Source organism: Amblyomma maculatum, chromosome 11 (assembly GCF_055883805.1).
Source record: "Amblyomma maculatum isolate TAMU_Amacu chromosome 11, ASM5588380v1, whole genome shotgun sequence".
Classification (NCBI taxonomy): domain Eukaryota; kingdom Metazoa; phylum Arthropoda; class Arachnida; order Ixodida; family Ixodidae; genus Amblyomma; species Amblyomma maculatum.
Genome location: NC_139354.1, coordinates 114,425,292 through 114,445,126, shown reverse-complemented (window position 1 = coordinate 114,445,126; position 19,835 = coordinate 114,425,292). Strand labels below are relative to the sequence as shown.

General features: G+C 49.9%; 1 protein-coding gene across 1 annotated transcript in view; it reads right to left on the bottom strand.

The window, feature by feature from the left end:
* LOC146174720 (glutamate receptor ionotropic, delta-1-like) overlaps positions 1-19,835 on the bottom strand; it is a 70,578-nt gene that overhangs the window by 4,792 nt on the left and 45,951 nt on the right. The window contains exon 6 of the mRNA XM_084585448.1: positions 6,079-6,305. Coding sequence (XP_084441574.1) covers positions 6,079-6,305 — 227 coding nt within the window. The remainder of the gene's footprint in view (positions 1-6,078; positions 6,306-19,835) is intronic.

Here is a 19,835-nt window from a genome sequence, read left to right as displayed (position 1 = left end):
ATATATATATATATATATATATATATATATATATATATTCTAATTCTATTTCTATTTGTAATCGCGTCCTTCTATACATTTTCTTATCTATTACATTAAAATAAATCACCGTGTTATCATGTAGCACCGAAAATGGGGCTGAACTATTTGAAGAAGCAGAAGTGTGTAGTGTATCTTCTCCTGTGTTTGTGTTTGTTTGCGCCACATATCTGAATACGATGATGCACCAACTCGCCCCTCAAGCCGTTATTTTTAGAAGTATAGACCGTTCCTTTGTATCTTCTTGACTCGTGTGAGGCCGGTTGCAACTTCAAACGAAAATGCGGACTGTTCTACGGCCCTGGATTCAGTTCCGGTTCTACACCCTGATGTCCATCGGGGAACTGAAATGCACCTTTCTCGCGGTTTCGTGCCTGCACATCGGCTGCTGGGTGTACCTCGCGCCGCAAGAAGTCGGAAAAAAACTAGAGAAACTTTTCTGGTGTTACGACAGAATTTCTGGGCGGTTTCGGACTGGAAACCTGTTGTGACAACAGAACATTCTGTAGTAACATTAGAAATTTCTGTAGTTACAACAAAAAAGTGCTACAGAACTGCAGACAACAGAAATATACTACAGAAAAGTACTACAGAAGTACAGAAGAGTACTACAGAACTATAGAAAAATCTGATGGTTACGACAGAACTACAGGATATTTTGTCGTATCTTTGACAAAGTTCTGTAGTTTTTTTCGACAGGGAGACTACTTCTATCTTGACAACTTGTCGTTCCTCTTACGTATATACGGTCAGAACTCCGGAGCTCTTCGCCGTTCATTCCATCATCGTATGAAAAAAAAAAAAAATATAGCGGAGCTTATCAGCTAGGTGTACGCGCTTCGGCCATAAAAGCGTTTCTTGGCTTTAGACGAACTTTGTTGACAAACTGACATGCTTCTGTGGTCGCACACTCCTCTATGAGATTAAGATAACAAAAGACGATGCTCCGCAGATTTTTCTTTTCACCGAGCAGAACTTGAAATTTTTATTGAAAGCCACCTAACCGCAACGTTGGCTGCTTAGGCTTCCAAACGCAATAATACGACATTTTTTTCTGGATTCTGGGGCAAAATGATCACGGTAGCCATCTGCCCAGACGCTTTGAACGTCCTGAGCTAGAGGTAAACTTCATGAAATAATAAGGGGAGGGGGTGACGCAAAAGAACCTGTAAAATGCAATGCCATTATTGCAGTAGCGTTTTTCTCCTTGCACCCGAGCATACTCGAATATCCGTCTTTAGAGAGAGCATCAGATCCAGCTTACAAGCGGTCGATATACGTTCAACAAAAGCGGCAAATATATCGGATTCAAAATTCTATGTTGCCTCTGGATGGCTGAGGCCCTCATCTGAAATAAAATTCTAGTTAATTGCCTGAAGCAACATCAGGTTATATGAGATGAGGCAACTCGCGCTGCGAGATGTTTGCTTCGCTTTTCAAAGCAACTCATTCATACAGAGATGAAACCAAGGGTTCCAACAAGATCTTGCTGTTTCGCGCCAAGAACAGAACTTAGCATTCAGCCAGTGCGATAATGAAAACAAAGGATGCTGTTTTAGGACTTTCAGTTGAAATCTCTTGAAGCCGCAGTGCGAGCTCAGGTCGCTCTCCTACGAATGCGGACAACACACTGCAAGTCCTGTCATTATACTTTGTAGCAGCTTTCTGTTGATATGCTGACAAGTCTACGGGGACAGGGATTTCCTTACAGTGCTAGGATAGGGCTGGGTAAAAGGAGACTGAGATTTGAAAAATATTTTTTTAACCTCGTAAACTACACAAATGTTGTACAGGAGCCTTCCTTGGCACGTTCGCTGCGCAGTTAGCAAAATTTTAACTTCTTGAAACATGAAACTATCAATGCTCTTGGTATAATGAGAGGAAAAAGATGGCTTACACGGTAATAAAGAGCACTGAACAAGGGTAAAGGGGGGAACGTTCAGTTCGCAGGTCGAGCCGACGTTTAACAAGTGTACTCTTGTCTGGGCAGAGCGATCATCACTGCCATCCGCAGTGATCATTCGCACTGTCATCAGCAGCGATCATCTACAGAGTGATGATCTTTCTGTCCAGACGAAGACACGTCCACTCGTCGAAACGCTGGCTCGACCAGCGAACTGAGGCTTGCCCCCTCTACCCTTATTTAGTGCTCCTTCATACTATGAATGCTCCTGAATTACAAAAAAAAAGATGCCCCACTTCCCTCAGTTTTGCTCGACAGTCGGAACAAAGTGAGACAGCACTTCAAGTGCAATCATTGAGGTCCTACGCACTCTTCGTGATCTCTTTCATTGCACATCCGCATCGGAAGCACAAAGAGACACCGTATTGCGCATAATTCCTTTCTTTTGTACACGAGGCTCTCCAAACTACACTTATGCTTGTCGGTCATGTCACGGAATATTTTTTTTTGCCTCGTTTAAACACTGCCACCAACAGCCTGCGCGGCCACGATCCTGTCCGTTCGCCCGTCTGTCCATCCGTAACGCCTCCGTTGCGTGGGAGATTGCAGCAGGCAGCTAACATGGCCGAGCACTAACTGGACGTAGGGCTTCCTGACATTACGTTTGGCAGGAGCTGCCATCTCGAGCCTCTCCTTTCATATGAGAGGGTGATATCAAAATCAGCCTGACAAAACTCTTGCATTCACGTTATCCCTAGGCCACGCAGGCATCTTCATAGGCTAGGTTAAAGCGGGGCTTTAATGTTTCTTGGTAGCTTACGCTATCGCGTCATACCTATCCAGGAGTCCGTGCGACGCCTTTCATTTGGCGCTTCCTCGAACGCCGCACCACACATCATACAGAAGCAGGCGCAGTACAGCAGGCATCAGCGGCGTTTCCATTTGGTTTACAGGGGCGAAAAGGCGTTGTATTTGTCACAATTATCCGCGGACACCTTAAGCGTGCCATTGTTGTTGTTGTTGTAGCTGTAGGAAGAAGGAAAAGAAAATGCACGGGCCTGCTACTGGCTCTGTAGCTGAGCCACCTCCGCTGCCTCGTGCAGACAGAAGAGAAAATAGAGAAGAAAGAAAAAGAAGAGCGAAAGAAAGACGCGCGCCGCAACAACCGCCGTCGTCCACCACCGAAGCGGTGGCGGGTGCAAAGACGGCCTACAACAGATAAAAATTCGGTGGCAGGCTAGCCCCTCCCTTCTTATGATACCAGTTGTAAGGCACTCAGGCAACAAAGTAACACTTCGCCACCATTACCTCTCCACGGCGGAGTGCGGCTGCCTTTGTGATAGGCCCACTTGCCAACCGTGGTGGTTTAAAGGGTTGAATAGGACCATATAGTTACGCACAGTGGTAGAAGCTAGGGTGCCTCGATGCTTTTCACCTCCGCTTTCAGGGTAGAGACACTACTCTCTCCAGCGGCGTGTTGGGTACCACTCGCCCGTTCGGAAGCATTTGATTTTGACCACCTGAGGATCTTACGCACTGACATCGCGGAGGTGGAGTGACTGCTCCTGGTCCTACGGGGCTGGGAATGGTAGGCCCCCTCCATTAGCGGAGGAATTTGGAGGGGCATCCATGGTCAGTGTCGGATTCTTGGCTGCTGGTATCATGTCGACATAGCGAGGGCACCCTGCGGCAAAGTCTACGCTTTGAAAGGGCCCGATTAGGGCTTGGAGGGCACCACGTTGCGGCAACTCTGAGCTGGGACACCGAGCAGGAACGCCGCGCTGGAAGGCCGCACAGAAGCGGCGCGTTGCAACGCCGCGCCGAAACGCCGCCATCGCCACGTAGAAACGCCGCGCCGCACGCACGAGTGGGAAAACGACGGCGCGGAGTGGTAAAAAGGGTGTCTTCACCCTGGAAGCGGAGGTTAAAGGCATCGAGGCATCCTAGTAGAAGCATATGTGAGACGCCTCCTAGTGACATGCTTGACATTCTCCTACAAACTGCGGGCGCCATCTGCAGGCGGCAGTGACGGAGCTTCCATGGCCCACTTGTTTAATTTGATATAGCTGTGAGTACGCAGGTTGTTTGCAATCGGTTCGCCAAGAACCCATTAGTTACCACGAATATGTTTGCCGTTGCTGTGGCGATTGCATTTAAGCATGGAGCCCGTGAAGTTCACCGCAAACACGATCGAACTGAAAACCGCGAAAGAAGGCCGATTATGCACGTAGCTCAGAGCGGTTTGTGAGCTGCCCAACCTGTGAAACACAAACAAAGCTGCCTCTCAGGCCTTTCGGCGGCTAATGCCCGTCAGGTTTTGCTGAATGATGCACAAAGCCAGTAGGCGTCACTCTACTCAGCCTTTCAGCATCCGCCGTCAGCCGCAAGTGAACCCCTTTACCGATATGGAGCCTTTTTTTTTTTTTTTCAGAAAGCTGAGTTTCTTAAGATTACGCAGTATATTCTAAATACTGCAATACTACCGCGAGGAAAAGCTGATGGTGACGCTGCACTTCATCCATCATGTAGCTTTTCAGATGTGCCGTGAAAATGAGGTCTCGCATTTGACTCTACTATTGTTGCTCACAAGAAGTGGATTCGGCTATAACGATACGACGCCAAACGGCGCAAATCTCTACACAGTAGAAGAATTTACAAACCAGCCTTTAATTTGTGCTAAATCTTTTGAAGAAATGAAAACACCCTGTTGAAATAACAACTTGAGCACAGAGGAGTCCACCGCATCGCGCAAATATAGATTCCGAGGGAGGATACTATCCAAGCCGGATAGGAAACCTGGTTTTTCCGGAACTGCTGACAGGATGAAGAGTTATTTAAAAAACCGCATTTACAGTGGTTACGACGTATCTTGGTGGTAGTACTGAGAGAATCTATTACCTGAACTACATCGCCGCCCACTAGTCTCTATTCCCTTTGATATCGGGAGTTTAAAAATAGTAGCGGTAAACTTCCTTAATAAAATTCTTGCACGAAAACATGCACATTTTCTCTCATGACAAACACCAACATAGCCGAGAAAAGCTGTGAATCGCCTGTTACCGAAAACAAAAATTGAATACAAAACAGAATACTGACGAACTGGAGCGCGTTGTAAAACGGGCTGACCGGTTTGGCTCTGGCAATTTCAATTTTCAAGAAAGGTCTTCAGATTGCGAGACAAATTGGGCTGGCCTTTACTCAAAAAGAGGCGTAAATATCTGAGACTCTCTTTCTTTTATTATGTTAATAATGCTAAAACAGGCATTCCAAAAGAAAGATACATATCTGAACCAACTTACATTTCAGCCCGCACTGACCATCCACTAAAGTTGCGTAAATACAATGCTAGAACAAACCAATTTAAATATAGTTGTTTTCCGCGAACGATACGGGATTGGAATTGCATGCCAGCTCAAATTAAAGCTCCCCCTCCCACACATTTTTTCACCGCCTTATAAAATATCTTGCTAATATGATTGTGATAATACATTAATATGAGTGTTAATATTATTGCTAACGTAATGTTTTACATGACAATCAATGTAGCAATATTTATTATCGCTATGTATTTTGTTTTGTTTTTTGTTACTTCCTCCGCGTATGTCGTACGCGTGCTTGTTTCTATGCAATGTTTCTTTCATTTCTGCCTTTTTTTTTCTCGTTCTTTGTCTTAGTACATTCCATCATTTGCCCAATTTATTTTATTGTCAAAGGAGCGCTGCATTTTGAAATTTTTATTTTCTCTAGTGTGTCGCGCGCATGTTTAATTTTCTGCAACGTTTTTTCCTCCTTTTTTTCTCTTTCTCTCATTGCATCATCTCTAATCACTGCTCTAATCATTGAAAAGCAAAATTCATAAAACAGAGATACACACGCAAAAGCACATCTACATAACATAGAAAGGGAACCAGCGAATGCAGACGCCAGACAAGAACAAAGAAGGCACACACCACAACGCTGGGAGCACATGTACCAACGCAGTATGTTTCTTCCCAATGTTATTGACGTCAATGTTCCGCCGCGGTTACGTATAGAGAGCGCGACTAACTAGCCCTTACAGATCGTTTTACTGTTGCAAGAAGTTATTGTCAGTTTAACGGCGAAAAGATTCCGGTCGTGGTGACCGTCGTTCTCACCCTGATAAGGGCGTGCTCAGCGGCGTCCCGGATAGTGCCGCAGGCAAAGTGCCCTCGGCGCACCTCCGCGGAGAGCTTGGCGATCGTGTCGACGGCTGGCTCCCGTCCCGGCTCGGTCATGTAGGAAATGAGGTTGCCACTGTAACCCATCGACAGCACCTGGCCGAAAAGCATCCACACGCCCAGCAGAAGCCGGCGGCGCCACGAGCTTGGGACAGCGTGCACGCCTGCGGCAGATATGCAATATATGTATGCATATCTGGGGCCGAATCCACGAAACAGTTCGCTTTGGAACGCGTTCGCTTTCTCTCTCGCCGCTTCGCTCCATTGGTCGCGTGTCGCCACCGCTGGCGGTGACGCCATTTCACGAAGGCGGGACCACATATTTTGTTGACGTCACGAGACATGTCAATCAAATGAAAGCGAACGCGTTCGGTCGCTTGTGTGGAACGCGGTAAGTGGCGTTCGCTTCAGCGCGAGAATCATGCCGTACGTGCCCCCGTCGCCGCGCTGTTGTTCGAAGTGCTCAGCGAATGTGATCGGTGGCTTCGGCGGTCGCGCGCACATGACGATCCTTTCGACATGCCTCACGATGCCTTCCGAAGGCACTTTAGACTGAAGCCCGTTATACTATGTGGCACGGGCAAAGCTCTTTATTTTTCTTTCCTTTTCATGCCTCAACATAATATATGTCGGAGGGGCTTGTACGCCGGCTATGCGAAGAGCTCAAACCCAACCTTGGCCCAACGAGGAAAAGCGCGCTCACAACAGAGCGGAAAGTACTCGGTGCGCTGCGGTTCTTCACTACCGGAGGCTTCCAGGCGGCAGTCGGCAGCGAGGCAACTATACGGCTCCCGCAGTCGTCGGTGAGCTGGACAAATCTGGCCGTCGCTCAGGCAATCGTGCGTGCCGGCACGGAGAAAACTGGGTGTCGTTTGCTCCGACTCCCGAGGAGAAGGCCCGCGCCAAGGCAGAGCAACCGAGATGGGACCGCCCAGCAAAGCTGATTGGCTGTTCTCTGCCCCCAGCGTTCATCCCACCCTTCTCCCCCCAATGCCTACGTCAAATTGACGTCACGGCAAAGCGAACGCGTTCCAAAGCGAACACTGTCGTGGATTCGGCCCCTGTATTTCATTCTGATGTGCCACTTCCGCCTCAAAAGTGTTGTGAAATCTTAAATGACACTGCCGGGGTGGTGCAGTGGTAAGACGCCCGACTACTGTGCCGGAGTTCCCGGGATCGAATCCCGGCCTCGGCGGCTGCGTTTCGATGGAGGCGAAACGAAGTGGCGTCCGTGTGCTGTGCGATGTCAGCGCACGTTAAAGATCCCCAGGTGGTCGAAATTACTCCGTAGCCCTCCACTACGGCCCCCCTTTCTCTCTATCCACTTTCACTCCCACCTTTATCCCTTCCCTTACGGCGCGGTTCAGGTGTCCACAGAGCAAGTGTGACAGATACTGCGCCTTTCCCTTCCCATGAACCAACCAACCAACCAACACTTTCTCGTCCTTTTTCCAGCCACGATACCCGTAGCTGTACCATTCTTATCACAATCAAGTTTCCCGCCTATGGTTCCCATCTTTATTGACTGGGTTGGCGTTGGAAACTTATCACTAATCTGAAAATTTTTTCGTCTTGTGGTCCCGACTTCATTAACTCTAAAATGCTGAAATGTACAGCAATTTTTTCAAGCAATATTGTCAAAATTTTTTGACCAGTGTTTAGAGCTTTCTACCCTGCCGAAATGCCGGAGGTTGGGAAAGCTGGTTCTGGTTCATAAGTCAGGTGACGCTCATTCCTCCAATAATTACTAACCAATCTCATTAACAAGTATTCCATGGAAAATCGTAGAGCACATATTTCATTCACATCCTATTAATTTTGTCGAGACTAATTATTTGTTCAACAACGCACATTATGGCTTTAGGAAATTATTTTTCTGCAAAACCCAGCTGCTTTCATTTATTATTGACTTGTTCATTAGTGATGACCTACAACTTGGACTTCTCGCTAGCCTTCGACTTTGTTTCGGACGATTTACTAATTTTCAGCTTTCCCTTTTTAACATTTATCGAAAGGTGATTGAATGTGTTAAAGATTTTCTCTTTAGCAGGACCCAGTAGGTAGCCTCTAATGTATTTACGTCGAGAGCCTGCTCCGTAACAGCTGGTGTACCCCAAGGAACAGTACTTAGTTCCTTGTTTTTTCTTATATAGGTCAATGACCTTCCTGTCTATATCTTTTATCCTAAAATTAAGCTCTTGGTAGACGATTGTGTAATCTCCCACAAAATCACTAACCCGAGCGATTCCGTTAAACTTCAAGATGATGATTATTAATGTATCTACCTAGTGTAACAAATGGCTAATGAAGCTTAGCGTTAATAAATGCAAAAGCATGCGTGTTTCTTCCGGCCCTATCCATTCTGATATATTCCATATTCTATTAATGATACTCTCCTGTCGGTTAATTCTTAAAAGTACCTTGGTTTACATACTGTCGCGTAAACAGCGACCCATTCAGTTGCGTCCGAGGTCCAAGGCGTGGCGAAGGTTCTACGAACAGCGTCAGAGTTCAGACTCAAGGTTAGCACACTTCTTCTTCCTCTCACACTTCTGCGCTTCTTTGTCCTCAACGCATGCTACATTAGCCCCCCCCCCCCCCCCTCCCCCCGTGCGAAAAGCATCGTCCCGATGCTAGATTGAAAGAGGGACAGAGTAAAAGAGGCTGCTATCTGGCATGAAAAGGCTTCAAGCGGACCACGTGGACCACTTCAGAACGCTTGGGACGCCGGAGCTCTGGTTCCTCGTACGCAACGACTTCATAGTCCAGTTCACTAACGCGTCGAAGAACGCGGTAGGGGCCGAAATAACGGCGCAAGAGTTTTTCGCTGAGTCCGCGTCGTCGAATGGGGTACCAAACCCAGACAAGGTCACCTGGCAGATAGTCTGCAGTCCGCCGCCGCAGGTTGTAGCGTTGTGCTTCTCGGCCTTGCTGCTGCTGTATTCGCACCCGTGCAAGTTGACGGGCCTCTTCGGCACGCTGTAGAAAAGAGGCGACATCATCATTTGGACTTTCGTCTATGTGGGGCAGCATGGCGTCGAGCGTGGTCGTCACTTGTCGGCCTTAAACTATGCTGAATGGAGTCATGTTGGTAGTTTCCTGAACGGCGGTATTGTATGCAAATGCTACATACGGCAATACTTCCTCCCGTGTCTTGTGATGGACGTCCACATACATTGACAACATATCGGCAATGGTCTTGTTCAAACGTTATGTCATGCCGTTTGTTTGCGGGTGGTATGCAGTCGTGCGACGATGATTGGTGCGACTAAGAACAAGCATATTTTGGATGAGCTCTGCAGAGAATGCAGCTCCTCTGTCAGTAATGAGTACTTCTGGTGCGCCATGTCTCAGGACAATTTTAAGGACGAAAAATTTCGCAACTTCAAAAGCGGTAGCACAAGGAAGAGCAGCGGTTTCTGCGTAGTGGGTCAGGTAGTCAGTAGCTACTATAATACACCTGTTCCCACAGGTGGAAGTAGGGAACGGTCCGAGAAAGTCCATCCCTATTAGCTGGAATGGTCTGGACGGTGGCGTAATGGGCTGGCCTCAGAGGCGGAACCTTTCGACGTTGGCAGTCACGGCAAGTTCGAACATAATGCGTTACATCGCTTGACAAACGAGGCCAGTAATACCTTTCTTTAATTCTGGATATCGTCCGAGTGACTCCCAGGTGGCCGGATGTGGGTTCGTCGTGGCAGGCTTGAAAAATCTCATCCCTTAAGCTTGCTGGTACAACGAGGAGGTATTGGCGACTGTTGGCTGTAAAATTCTTCTTGACGAGAACGCCATCACGGAGACACAGAGAAGACAAAGTAGGACGGAAAGGGCTAGGGACCATGCCGCCGGCACCTTGAAGAAAGTCGATTACCTGGCGAAATTCGGGATCATTCCGTTGGTCACCGGCAAAATTGTCTGAAATAATTGCCCCCAGAAATGCGTCGTCGTCACCTGAGGCGTCCGAAGCTGGTTGTGCAGGAGCACGAGACAGGCAGTCAGCGTCTAAATGCTTACGACCTGACTTGTAGGTTACAGTGATGTCGTATTCTTGAAGTCGTAGGCTCCACCTGGCGAGACGCGCAGAAGGGTCTTTAAGGCTTGTCAGCCAACAAAGCGCGTGATGGTCGGTCACCACTTTGAAGGGTCTGCCGTACAGGTATGGTCGAAACTTCGAAATAGACCACACGATGGCCAGGCATTCCTTTTCAGTGGCAGAGTAGTTTGTCTCAGCCCTAGACAAAGCCCGACTAGCGTAGGCGATCACACGTTGTTCACTGTTCTGTATCTGTACTAGGACAGCGCCCAAACCGGCATTGCTTGCATCCATGTGGAGTTCGGTGTCTGCGGTTTCATCGAAATGTGCTATAACTGGAGGTGACTGCAGGCGACGTTGAAGCTCCTGAAATGCATCCATTTGCTGGTCGCCCCAGGTGAACGGAATATCAGCCTTAGTAAGAAGTGTAAGGGGGCGGCTATTTTAGAAAAGTTTTTCACGAAACGTCGATAATATGCACATAGCCCAAGAAAGCGTCGCACTTCTTTTTGGTCCCGCGGCGTCGGAAAATTGGCGATGGCAACTGTTTTTTCAGGATCCGGCAGAACTCCCACCTGGTTCACGACATGGCCCAAAAACTTCAGTTCTTCATAAGCAAAATGGCATTTTTCGGCTTTCAGAGTGAGGCCCGACGATTGCGATGGCGTCTAGTACTGCGTCTAGGCGACGGAGGTGCTCCTCGAAATTCGGGGCAAATACAATTACGTCGTCCAAGTATACAAAACATGTCGTCCACTTCAGATCTCCAAGAACGCTGTCCATGAGTCTCTGAAAGGTTGCGGGCGCGGAGCAAAGGCCGACGGGCATGACCTGGAATTCGTATAGCCCGTCAGGTGTAATGAAAGCAGTCTTTTCGCGGTCCCTCTCATCGGCCTCTATCTGCCAGTATCCAGACTTGAGATCCATGGAGGAGAAGTATCTTGTGTTGCACAGACGATCTAAGGCGTCACCTATTCTGGGCAAAGGGTAAACATCTTTTTTCGTAACGCTGTTCAGTCGGCGATAGTCTACGCAGAAACGAAGTGTGCCATCTTTTTTCTTCTTCACAAGTACCACAGGTGCAGCCCAGGGGCTGCGGGAAGGGCGAATGACATCGTTATCAAGCATTTGCTTCACTTGGTCTCGGATGGCAGTACGTTCTTTAGGGGAAACTCGATAAGGCGACTGGCGGAGTGGTCGAACAGCTTCGTCTTTAATGACGCGGTGCTTTGCAAGGTGGGTTCGACCGACGCGTGATGACCTGGCAAATGCATTAGAGTAGTGACGGAGCAGGTGCCGTAGTTTCTCTTGATACTTTCGAGGTAAGGCCGGGTTTATATCGTACAGAGGTTCAGTGTTGTCGGGGGGTTCTGTTGCTGAAGCGCTGGTGAAATTGCATTCATAACTAGTGTCAGTTATGGCGTCTAGATATGCGACAGTTCTCCCTCTGTTCAGATGTTGATGTTCATTGCTGAAGTTCGTGAGAAGAACATCAGCTTTGCCATTTTCAACAAAAACAACTGCCCTGGCAACGGCGATGCCTCTTTCAATAAGCAGTTTCTGTTTTGTCTCGACGACACCTTCTGTATCTTGCATTGGGAGGGAACCCACGGAGGCCATGATGCTTAAACGTGGGGGCACACTAACATGGTCATCAATAATGTGGAGTGCAGCGGGGAGCATTCTGTTGGATTCGATAGCATTCTCAACTGAAAATTTTACGGACTTATTCTACAGATCGATAATGGCGCCATTTTCGGTTAAAAAGTCCATACCGAGGATGACGTCACGGGAACACTGAGCCAATACGATGAACGTCGCCAGAAAGGTTTGCCCTTGTACAGTGATCCTCGAAGTGCACACTCCCGTGGGCATAATTAAATGACCGCCAGCGGTGCGTATTTGCCGGCCACCCCATGATGTTGTGACCTTTCTGAGAGCTTTGGCGAAGTGTGCACTTAGAATTGAATAATCGGCGCCAGTGTCGACTAGAGCAGTGACGTCTACGCCATCAACGGAGATCAGCAGGTCGGCAGTTTGTTGTGTCGGGCGGCGACAGCTTCGTGGGGTTCGGTCTCGGCTTCGATGCTCTGAAGGAGTGGTGGGTCGAATGTCGGCGTCGTGGTTACGTTGAGGATCAGCGGAATTTCGTAGCGGCGTCGATTCTGCTGGTGGCCGTATGTAACGAACTGTAGTTTGCAGTGAAGAACTGTCGTGGGTCTGCGGAGGATCTTGAAATTTTCACACTGTAGCAGCCGCACCTCCAGAGGCTGCTGCATCTAGTTTCCCCTACGGGGACTTTGGAGTTGCTCCTGGCGTCCAGGAGAGCTGTAACGGCGAGGCGACGGCGATCGGAAGCGGCTTAGGCCTGTGTCGGAACGCGAAATGTATTCTTTGATTTCGCGTGGCCGCTGGCCAGGCAACGGACGACGGGCATCAAAAGAAAACCCACGGAGGCCGAGTTCCCTGTAGGGGCAGCGGCGACACAGGTGTCCAGCTTCGCCGCAATGGTAGCACAACGGTTGGTGATCGGGCGTTCGCCAGATATCGGTCCTTCAGCGGCGTACGCTCGGCCGGGAAGACACATGGGCGACCGGTGCGCGAAGCTCGTAGGATGCTGTCGAAGGCGGCAGGTAGCGGCTGGTGACCGCGGCGTAGCTCAAGGTCTGGGGCAGCGGTGTAGCTACGACGGGTTCAGGCGCGGCGACGGATGCGGGCCCGGTGACGGGTGCGGGCACGGTGACGGGTGCGGGAACACCCAGCGCCTGTTGTACTTCCTCACGGATGATATCGGAAACTGTGGCAACCTGTGGCTGTGGAGGAATCCGCAGGTATTTGGCCACCTCTTCGCGGACTATCGCCCGGATCGTATCACGCAACGATTCTGACGAAAACTGTATGGCTTCACCTGCACTCGCGGCGTTCATAGACACTGTAGTGCGCTGGTATTGCCGGGCGCGCATGTCAAGTGCCTTTTCGATGGTAGACGCCTCACTTATGAATTCGGCGACAGTTGTTGGTGGACTTCGCACCAGGCCTGCAAATAACTGCTCTTTAAGACCTTGCATCAAAAGGCACACTTTTTTCTGTTCCGACATGGTTGGGTCCGCGCGTCGAAAGAGTCGCTTCATCTCTTTGGCGTAGGCCGTAACAGTTTCATTCGGATGTTGTATACGGCTATTTAAAAGCAGTTGCGCTTTTTCCTTGCGAAGCGTGCTGGTAAACATACGCAAGAATTCTGCCTTGAATGTGTCCCACGTTCGGAGTCCGGCTTCTTGATTTTCGAACCATGTCCTCGCACAATCCTCCAATGCGAAGTAGACATGGCGAAGCTTCGAGTCAGCGTTCCAGGCGTTGAAGGCAGCCACCCGGTCGAACTGCTTCAGCCAGTCTTCAGCGTCCTCATGGGGCAGGCCGTGGAAATGTGGTGGATCCCGCTGGTGGTGGAGCAGGACCGGAGTTGTCGATACCGGGGGATTCATCGCGCTGACAGAAACGCTCCTTGTTGGTCTGTGGTCAGGGAGAGGACCACACTCGGGAGGCAGACCTTGCAGTCGGCGGCTGCTCTGGTGTACTGGGGTCTCCACCTTAGGGGTGCGTCCTGGGCTTGTAGGGGGCGTCCGGGTCATGAAAATCGTACCCAGCACCTCCACCAGATGTCGCGTAAACAGCGACCCTTACAGTTGCGTCCGAGGTCCAAGGCGTAGCAAAGGTTCTACGAACAGCGTCAGAGTTCAGACTCGAGGTTAGCACACTTCTTCCTCTCACTTCTGCGCTTCTTCGTCGTCAACGCATGCTACAATATTACTAGCAATCTTTCCAGGAGCATGCATGTTGAGTCTGTCACTAATAATGCTAACCGAACGTTAGGCTACCTATGACGCAACTTTGCATCAGCACCAGCCTCACTAAAATTTAATTTTATATAAAACACTTGTCCATCCCATGTTGAAATATTCCTGCATTATATGAGACCCTGCTCTTTCTGATCTCATCAGTTATTTTGAAACCATTTAAAACCACTCCGCCCGTTTCATTTTCTTTAAATATTCATGTCATTCTTGCATCACGTTAATGAAACATACACTGGATCTGCCTGATTTTTTGCTACGTTGGTAGTACTGTCGCCTTTATCTTTTTCATAAAGTATACTACTTCAATCCTTTCCTGATAGTCTTTTGACAGCACCTAGTTACATCTCACTGCGTATCGACCATCAACAGAAAATAACTTGCACCATTCCTCATTATTACCAAGAACAGCCGCTGAATGGAACCGCCTTCCCGCCACCACAGTCTTCATTTGTGACACTGCTAACTTCAGTATCACGGTTCAAAGTGGCTCACAATAATTCTTTATTTTGTACTGCAAATAATGCAATAATTTGCCACTCCTTTCTCTTGCGCCTACGGGCCTTGAATGTATAATAATTAAATAAATAAATAAATAAATAAATAAATAAATAAAACGACTTCGTACGCCCATGCAGGCGTGCGCACTATGACTTTTTATTGCCGGAACCTTCAGCAGCGAGAATTTCGCAATAAAGGTTCAACGAAATACTGTGCATAATTTGCGTTAAGATTTTAATATCGCGTGCCACCAGTATTGCACTAGTTTTATTTTTCTATCGTCTAGCGTTGTTAGTTAGCGGAAATAAGGCATACATTTTTCAATAATGAAATATTTCCTTTGGTTCATTGGCTGCGTGACTGCAGTGCCTACCCGTGGGACATGCCGCTGTCTCAGCAACACGTTGCTATGCGGCTGCTGCGAGGTTGCTATGAGTATCAGCTAGCGCTTTGCTATTGCCGCGAAACCTTCAAAACTGTATTTGTTGTTTTCAACAGCCGCCGGCATACAGGCTGATCACTCTGGTTCTGGATCGCGTATCAGTTCCGTAATCTTTGTTTGTTAATGCTCGATGTCGCGAGTCACACCTTAATCAGTTTCATTGTAGCGCAAGATGCACCGAGATCTATCTCGAAGGTTCCGGCCACTCGGGAGTCTTTCCAAAATGTTCCAGTACGTGCTGGTAGCTGTTTGCGACGTTATCTAGATTGTTCTGTGCAGCCTTTAAATTGAGCGTTGCCGAGTGTGACGAGCATTCTTTGTCCGACGACCGACAAGCACGTTTGTTGTTATCGCCGCCGCCGAGTTGCTTAGTTCTTTTGCGGGCGCAAGTCAGCCCAAATAAAGAGTTTCTTTAGTGCAATCATCGACCCTTCATTTGTGTCGTCGACCTCGTCACCACTACGTGACATCTGGTGGAGGTGCTGCCTTTGATCCTTCAAGCGAGTACCCAAGTCGTGTTCCTGTCGCCCTGGAAGACCAGCCTACAGGTCACCGAGCCAGCCGCCGACTGCAAGGCCTACAACCCGAACACGGTCTGCTGCCTGGCCCCATTCGATCTCATGAAGGCATCAACGCTGACAATGGCCCAGCCTACTACAGCACCGGTTGTTTTCGTCCAACCCCGTGAGCCCCCCTGCTTCCACGGACGACCGGATGAAGATGCTGGAGACTGAATGGACCTTTTCGACCGTGTGGCAGAATTCAACGGCTGGAACGACGCTGCGAAACTCAGGCAGGTCTACTTTGTTCTTCAAGGACATGCCCGAATTTGGTTTGAAAATCACGAGACTTCTTTCAAGGATTGGGACATATTCAAAGCACAGTTCTTGATGGCCTTTACAAGTTCTGTCCGAAAAGAAAGAGCTCAGACCCTCCTCCAATTAAGAATTCAACTACCAAACGAGCCCATCCTGGTCTACGTAGAAGAAATGAAACGCCTGCTTCGCCGCGCCGACCCTAACATGACCGAAGGTGAGAGAGTGAAATTCCTAATGCGAGGAGTTAAAGAGTCTCTTTTTGCGGGGCTTGTTGGAAACCCGCCGAAAACTGTGGAAGAATTTGAAATCGAAGCATCAACCATCGAGAAGACGTTGGACACTCGGATGCGCCACTACGAGCGATCACTTCATCCTGACTGCTCAATCCACCACCCCAGCGCATCTAAAAGCGGAGAGAACCTTCGGGACCTCATCCGGGCGATCGTTCGAGAGGAGCTCCGCCGACTGATGCCACCATCGCAACAACCGCAGGTGGCGACGCTCGCGGACGTCGTCCGTGAAGAAGTCCAGCAGGCGCTGGGCGTTCCTCAAGCGACGGCTGCGACTGTTCCAGCACACGAGGCAATAGCGACGAATTACTCTGGTGCATTACGTCGCCCTCCGCCCCGACGTGATGACTTTCCGAGCCCTCGCCGCTACCGTCCTGTTCCTGAAAACCGCCCCTTGGCCCCCGCCCGCCAAGCCTACCAACGACCAACAAGTGCGACGCCTGGAGGACTGCAAACAACCGGCCATTATGCTTCCACTGCGGTGAGGCCGGCCACATTCTGCGCCACTGCCCGTACCGACGAATCGGTCTCCGCGGATTTGCAGTCGACGCCCCACGACCACGCCCAGGTGAACGACCGCAAGAAATCGACAACTATCTGCGCAGCGGTGAGATTGCGCCCCCAAGCCGTCGGTTCAGATCTCCATCACCATACAGGGCCCGCTTTGCGTCGCCAGGCCGTAACTATGATGAGAGTATGCGCGGAAAGTCCCCACGCCCGCGCAGGGGAAACTAAAGGCAGCAACCTTTGGAGGTGAGGTTGCTCAACGGCGAAAAGACGAAGATCCTCCGCCGCCGACGACCACTAACGACGACGCAGCCATTTCACCGCCGCTCCACACGACGTCATCGACGACAACACGACCAAAGTGCAAGCAGACACCGCCGCCCAGCGAAGTAACAACGGTATCCCTCGGCCATGACCTGAACAAACGACGCAGCCGAGATCGGACACCAAGGCCCACGTGCAATGCGAGGACGCGAACGAGTGACCTTGAAGTTGATATCGACGGTAGCAGAGTCACTGCCCTAGTAGGCACCGGAGCAGACTGTTCAGTCATCAGCGGACCGTTAGCCTCTCAGCTCAGAAAAGTTACCACCGCTTGGGATGGCCCGCTGATTCGCACCGCAGGTGGCAACTTGATAACTCCATAGGGACGGTGTACTGCAAGATTAACCGTAAATGGGCGTACTTACCCCACCAGCTTTGTAGTCTTGCAGCAGTGCTCCCGCGACGTGATTTTAGGCATGGACTTCCTAAACGAACATAGGGCTATCATCGACCTGCGATCCAAGCTCATCAAGCTCTCTCCAGACAAAGCCATTCCTGCAACGACGACGTCGATGATCCCTCTAAACGTCCTAGATGAAGAATTGACCGTCCCGCCCAGATCAAGCATCGCAGTCTGCGTAGGTAGCGCAAACATCGAAACCGCTGCAGGCATCGTCGAAGGAAATATCCAATTGCTCTTAGAACGAGGTGTCGGCATCGCAAGAGGCATCACGAAATTTCGGAGAGGCCAAGCTCAGGTTCTGGTAACAAACTTCACCGAAGAATACCGGCATCTCAACAAGGGCACGACGATCGCTTTTCTCGACGAATTAGCGGACCTCAAAGATGTATTCGCCCTCCACGACCAAACGCTGGAAGACGCACCGAACCTATTCCGTCAGCCCACATTTGACATCAACCCGGCATTGACCCACAACAGGAAAGACCAGATACTCAGTCTGCTTCGAAGCTACGGAGAGTGCTTCTCATCGTCATCGAAGGTACGACAAACACCACTGGCCAAGCACCGCATAATAATGGACGAACACGCCCGACCTCTACGCCAAAGCCCTTATCGTGTATCGCCGCGAGAACGCCAGGCCATTCGCGATCAAGTTGAAGAAATGCTGCGTGATGACGTAATCCAGCCATCGAACAGCCCCTGGGCGGCACCAGTCGTTTTGGTGAAGAAGAAAGACGGTCCTCTTCGCTTCTGCGTTGATTACCGCCGCTTAAATAGCATAACGAAGGATGTCTACCCGCTTCCCCGCATCGACGACACTCTCGACCGGCTCTGCAATACAAGGTACATCTCATCGATGGACCTGAAAAGCGGATATTGGCAAATTGAGGTCGACGAAAGAGATCGCGAGAAGACCGCATTCATCACACCGGACAGCCTTTTGAGTTCAAGGTGATGCCATTTGGCCTCTGCTTTGCACCAGCCACATTTCAACGAGTAATGGACACAGTCCTGGCGGGCTTGAAGTGGCAAATTTGTTTGGTATATTTGGACGACGTTGTTGTCTTCTCGTCAAACTTTTAAGACCACCTAAAACGACTACAGACAGTGCTGGAAGCCATCAAGTCATCGGGACTAACGCTAAAAGCAGATAAGTGTCACTTCGCCTACGAAGAACTCCGGTTCCTAGGTCACATCGTTAGCAAGGACGGTATTCGCCAGGACCCGGAGAAAACAGCTGCAATCGCACAATTCCCACCGCCTGCCGACAAGAAAGCTGTGCGCCGATTCCTTGGGCTGCGCGCTTATTATCGATGATTAGTCAGAAACTTTTCGCGGATCGCCGAACCGTTGACGCAGCTTACAAAGGCTCACGTACCTTTTAAATGGGAAGCGCCGCAAGGAGAAACCTTCGACGAACTTAAGCGCCGCTTGCAATGCCCTCCTGTACTTGGCCACTTTGATGAAAACGCCGAGACCGAAATTCACACCGAAGCGAGCAGTGTGGGCATAGGAGCCGTTCTCGTCAAGAAGAGTGCCGGACAGGAGAAAGTAATCGTCTACGCTAGCAGGTCCCTCACAAAAGCCGAAGTCAATTACTCGACGACCGAGAAGGAGTGCCTTGCAATCATCTGGGCTACTTTTAAGTTTCGTCCATACCTATACGGCCGACCATTCAAGGTGCTAAGCGACCATCACGCGCTGTGCTGGCTGACCAATTTGAAAGATCCTTCCGGCCGCCTTGCCAGATGGAGCCTACGACTTCAAGAATTTGACATGACTGTAGTCTATAAGTCGGGCCGGACGCATTCCGACGCAGACTGCTCATCCCGCGCTCCCGTCGATGCTCCCCCGAAGGACGATGACGACGACGCCTTTTTGGGACCGGTAAGCGCCAGCAGTTTCGCAGAACAACAGCAATCAGACCCTGAGCTGAAAGCTCTAGCCGATTACTTGGAAGGAAAGGCGGCTTCCCCTCCTGGTGTGTTCAGGCGACATTTATCATCCTTCACGTTAAGCAAAGGCCTCCTCGTGAAGAAGAACTTCGCACCCAACAAGACCGCGCAGCTTCTCGTAGTGCCTAAAACCATTCGGCAAGAAATTCTGCAGGCGTTGCCCCATGAGCCCACAGCAGCCACCTCGGATTGGCGCGCACAGTGCGTCGAATCCAGGAGAAGTATTACTGGCCGCGACTGCCTGCCGAAGTTGCCCACTACGTGAAAACGTGTCGTGGGTGCCAACGACGCAAGACGCCGCCGATCAGACCTTTCCATCTTCGCCTATGGGTAATAAGTGGATCATCGTGGCCACTGACTACCTCACCCGTTAAGCCGAAGCAAGAGCACTAACAAATGGTACCGCGGCAGAAGTCGCCAAATTTTTTGTCGAACAAATTCTCTTGCGACACGGCGCCCCAGAAGTGCTCATCACGGACAGGGGAACGGCGTTTACGGCAGAGTTGACGCAAGCCATCCTGGAATACAGTCACGCAAGCCATCGACGAACAACTGCGTACCATCCCCATG